Raw genomic sequence first — 4,338 nt, 5'->3', positions numbered from 1 at the left:
TGCGCAATATGGCAGTAGTAGCTCGGTGGCCTATTAGGTTTCATTGTCTTAGTATGGTGGTTTAGAGGCATTAAACAACTTAGATTTTGTCATACAGGCTACGAGATATAGGCATGCTTGCTGTTTCGATCTGATCCTCCAAATGAATGAGACAAATCTTTTTTTATTTGGCACATTTTGTCAACATTTTTTAAGGTTAATGTAGTATATGAGAACCACAATACATGCGAACCACAATATATATATATGAGACTGCATTCAATGATGAAGTTTTCTTTCAATAAAAAAATTGTGAATTTAGTATATTAAATTAACATTATTCTTTAAAGTATGTGGACGAACTTTTTAATGCAGGCAGGCACGCAGGAAAATTGGTAAGTTGACTTGACTACATCGTATCCACATTGCCAAATTATATGCTCTATTATATTGGTTAAGCCAGTTTTTATAGAACTGAGATTATTTAGATATCATTGCTAAGGATCCTTAACTCGTCCGTCCACGATGGTTATTCCAATTTCACTAGTTTTTCTTGTATTTGCTGTTGCAATTGCATCAGTAGATTGCAACTTTGAAGGTTTGTTAATGTGTTTTGAGTTGTTTGTTAACGTGTTTAATAATATATATCTCTCTCAACCTCAGTTAATTTTGTTTTTTGCTAAAACAGGGGATGCTCTTTATGCCTGGAAAACCAAATTGGTAGACCCTAACGGTGTCCTTCAGAGCTGGGATCCAAATTTGGTGAATCCATGCACCTGGTATCACGTTACTTGCAACGGTGATAATAGCGTCACAAGGGTGTAAGCATTCTTCTTCTTCTTCTTCTTCTTCTTCTTCATCAAGAAGTCACTTTTTTGATTAACTAGATTTCATGAATTGAAGGGACCTCGGCAATGCTGGACTTTCGGGAATTCTTGTCCCTCAGCTTGGGGCCTTGTCTAATCTTCAATATTTGTAAGATCATAAACAAGATAGTTTTCGATATATCTGGGAAATCTTTCTTTCAGAAAAAGGGAAAATATCAAAATATATATTAATCGTGGTAATTTATTTAATTGCTGGCAGGGAGGTGTATGGAAATAACATAAGTGGAGTTATACAAACGGTTATTGGTAACCTAACGACCCTGATTAGCTTGGACCTTTACCAGAATCATCTTTCTGGGATCATCCCATCATCTCTTGGAAACTTGGTTTCCTTAAGGTTTTTGTAAGTATCTCTCTCCAATTTTCTTTCAAGTTCGGTAAAAGAAGAAATTATGAGGAATTTATTTAGTCTTCAAGGGTGATTTTGTATTGCCTGCAGGAGATTGAACAGTAACAAGCTTAGTGGCGTAATACCAGCAGAGCTCCTTCAACTTGTTAGATTGGGGCATTTGATGATTTTGTGAGTTAACTCCTTCTCTTTTGAGTTCAAGCCATATTATATTATTCTTTTTATTTATTTTTAGTTTCTAGAAAGAATTGACAATTTAGATTTTCTTTCTTTCCTTTCTCTCATCATCCTTCATATTTTTCTAATTGCAATTGTCATACTATTATTATTTATCAGGAATGTTTCAGACAACCAGCTGGTAGGGAGTGTCCACCGCACAAACACAAGAAGTAAACTAACTACTTTGCCTTTGGCTATTTGTACAGATATTCCCACCTTTGACAACATGCTCCTTTAACTTTAACAAAAAAAAAAAAAACTGGCTAATTTAGTAATCTCCAGCTTATACTTTTTTCTTTTTTCTTTTTCTTTTCATGGGTTGTAGAATTTGCAGTTACTACAATAATACAAGATCCAAGAGCTCAGAAGTAAATGACCATGGGGCCAACATAACACCAGTAAGCTACCATACAGCTTTGGAATAAATTTGTAATTTTTGAAGCCCATTGTTGGTGGCAATAAACCTCTCTACACATATGCTTTGCATTTAGAGGCCATTATTTATGCCAGTAAACCTACATACTGGTTTGTAGCTCTTATATATATATATATATATATATATATATGGGTTTTTTTTTTTCCCCAACCAAAAATACGTACATTTCCTCCCCCTAATTTCTTTTTAGTTTTAGAAATTCATATAATTGTCATGGACTGACCTTTTCTAGTAACTTTTTATGGGGGCAAATCAGGCTAAGCCCAAAACTTATGGATCGGATGTTGATTACTGCTCTGAAAAGTTTTATTCATACTTAACAGGCCATAACATAGCAAAACCGGCTATTATATTATATGTTACATGTTATGATCTTAGATGTCTAACATGATTTTAATGCAATTTTAATGACTTGTATATAAGTTTTTGGGCATCCTTCCCTTACAAACTGATTTTCAATGATGATTTATATCAAATATTTGTATCATTTGGTATTAGAAACAGCCACTATCAAGTATAGAATCATGGAGGGGGTGACCTATTTGGTGGATTAAAATGTTTTAGTACCATGTATAAATCTAGTATTAAGTAATTGAATACTAATATATGAGTAAAGTCTCTAAAAGAAAAAAAGACTATCATCGGGTCATAGTCGGTAGAATATGTCGGTTGTGGAATGTTGTAGTATGTTATAATTTGAAGTGTTCCATATGGCTTAAATACATATTAACCATTTGTATATAAGCTTTGGACACTCTCATTTTACAAACTGATTTTTAATGGTGAATTTTAAACAAATTTGTATCACTATGACATTATGACATTATGTCACCATAAGATAATGACAATCTATTTACACATGCATTGAAGTACAAAACTAATTAACTTGAAAGGTTATCTTGTTTATCCTTATCACATAAATGTTTATTGTCCTCGATCGATCTGTTTGAGTTTTACTGGGAAGCCTATCATTTGGATTCTGTTAGGGTTGAAACTATGAATATAAATATGGATGCGCCTTTGAGATTTTGCTACTCATCAAACCCTTACGATTGTTTTCTTTTCTTTTTTTTTTTTTTTCCTTTTTTTTTTTTTTAACAAATATTTTGGATGTAATAGGGGGTGCCAGCCTCGTCATAAAATCAGCCTCTCTGTTTTCAGTGTCAAAACAAAAATAAAAATAAAATTCTTAACACTTTTTCCAAGATATCATTCCTTTTTGTCAATTAAAAATTCATTTTTATTTTATTTTAACTACGTTTTTTTTAATACAAATTTCAGTAGATTATTTATTTCGCTCTCTATTTTCTTAAAATATTATTTTTAAGCCAACCAAGAGAAAGTAATACAAACTATATACAGTAGTTGTACAATAAGATTCTTAATTACCTAATACAACAACAAATTTGCTTCTTCTTCCTCTCAAAAAAGTCAAGCCAGCCAATCAAGGAAAAAAATTTGGCTGTGGACTTTTACATGCATCACTTTGATTACTCCGATTCAATCGCGTGGTGCATGTGGAGTAGTTCACCACATTCAATGGACTAGATATCAGAGAGAGAGAGAGACGCGAAAGCTGTCCCATTTGCTTTTGGATCACTTGGTCTTATTCTCTTCTTTCTTCTTTGTCCACTACTATATGTTGAATCGGGCCTTTGACAATTTCATCTAAAAATTAATTGTTGTCCAGTGAGAAAAATCAAAGCATTTTATAACATTCGAAATCGTACTCCGCAATGCATGTTCTAAGAGCCGTCTAAATCAACATAGTGGCATTGTTACACCCCCAACACCAATAATATCATTTATTGTATGGAAATGAATTTTCATGTGCATTTCCAATTTTCTGCCCTCCTTGTTCAACAGCATGTCCAGTACAAGGGTACGTAATTATAGTGGGAATACAATGTTTCTTTTTTCAGAGTTTAACTACAAAAGACTAGTGTCATAATTAATGGCTTTGAAATTTGTATGATGGAGTTATTTGTGTTGACAGCTGCCCAAAGTTATTGGATTTCTTCATCTCTATAACCCAAATACCAGAAAATGGATAGTGCTTTGATATGTTGCAGTGACCATCTGCTGATGCGGTTGAAATATTATCTTAGCTTTGTCACACATTTCAAGTCTCAAGACTTAGCTTTGTGAGAATGAGATAGCAGCAGGAAAACTGGCGAGAAAATTTTTGAAGGACAAGTTTGCTTGAGACTTGGAAAGGCTGGAGTCTTAGATAGCACTAATAGCTTTTGGGCTTGAGACTTGGAAAGGCTTAGAGGGGTTGCAGGTGTGCCTACTCGCAGCCAATCTTCTGGACGCCTACAAAAATGGCCTTTTTTAATGGCCTTTTTCTTGACTCTTGGGCTAAGAAGTTACTGGACCGGGTCATTTTTTACTTGGCCCATTTTTGGTTATTTATTTATTATTTTTTTTTTTGGCATTGTATCAACTGGGGAGCTTAGTGGGTCATC

At 33.7% G+C, this 4,338-nt stretch overlaps 1 protein-coding gene across 1 annotated transcript; it reads left to right on the top strand.

Annotated features, from left to right (window-relative positions):
• Window positions 1-463: 463 nt before the first annotated feature.
• On the top strand, window positions 464-1,961 carry LOC132167561 (leucine-rich repeat protein 1-like). The gene is made up of 7 exons (XM_059578574.1): window positions 464-577; window positions 668-800; window positions 883-954; window positions 1,066-1,209; window positions 1,306-1,386; window positions 1,552-1,604; window positions 1,760-1,961. The coding sequence occupies exons 1-7, from the start codon at window positions 505-507 to the stop codon at window positions 1,804-1,806; spliced, it is 603 nt and encodes a 200-aa protein (XP_059434557.1). The 5' UTR covers window positions 464-504; the 3' UTR covers window positions 1,807-1,961.
• Window positions 1,962-4,338: the final 2,377 nt, after the last annotated feature.

This window comes from Corylus avellana, chromosome ca1 (assembly GCF_901000735.1).
Source record: "Corylus avellana chromosome ca1, CavTom2PMs-1.0".
Taxonomy (NCBI): domain Eukaryota; kingdom Viridiplantae; phylum Streptophyta; class Magnoliopsida; order Fagales; family Betulaceae; genus Corylus; species Corylus avellana.
The sequence above is the reverse complement of the archived record's forward strand: the minus strand, read 5'-3'. Positions and strand labels throughout refer to the sequence as shown.

What these genes read in the sequence shown, in the direction of transcription:
- LOC132167561 (XM_059578574.1), top strand. Translation starts at nt 505, where the DNA reads ATGGTTATTCCAATTTCACTAGTTTTTCTTGTATTTGCTGTTGCAATT. An exon ending in GATAATAGCGTCACAAGGGT is followed by an intron (nt 801 to 882) that starts GTAAGCATTCTT and finishes CATGAATTGAAG; the next exon opens with GGACCTCGGCAATGCTGGAC. An exon ending in TTGTCTAATCTTCAATATTT is followed by an intron (nt 955 to 1,065) that starts GTAAGATCATAA and finishes AATTGCTGGCAG; the next exon opens with GGAGGTGTATGGAAATAACA.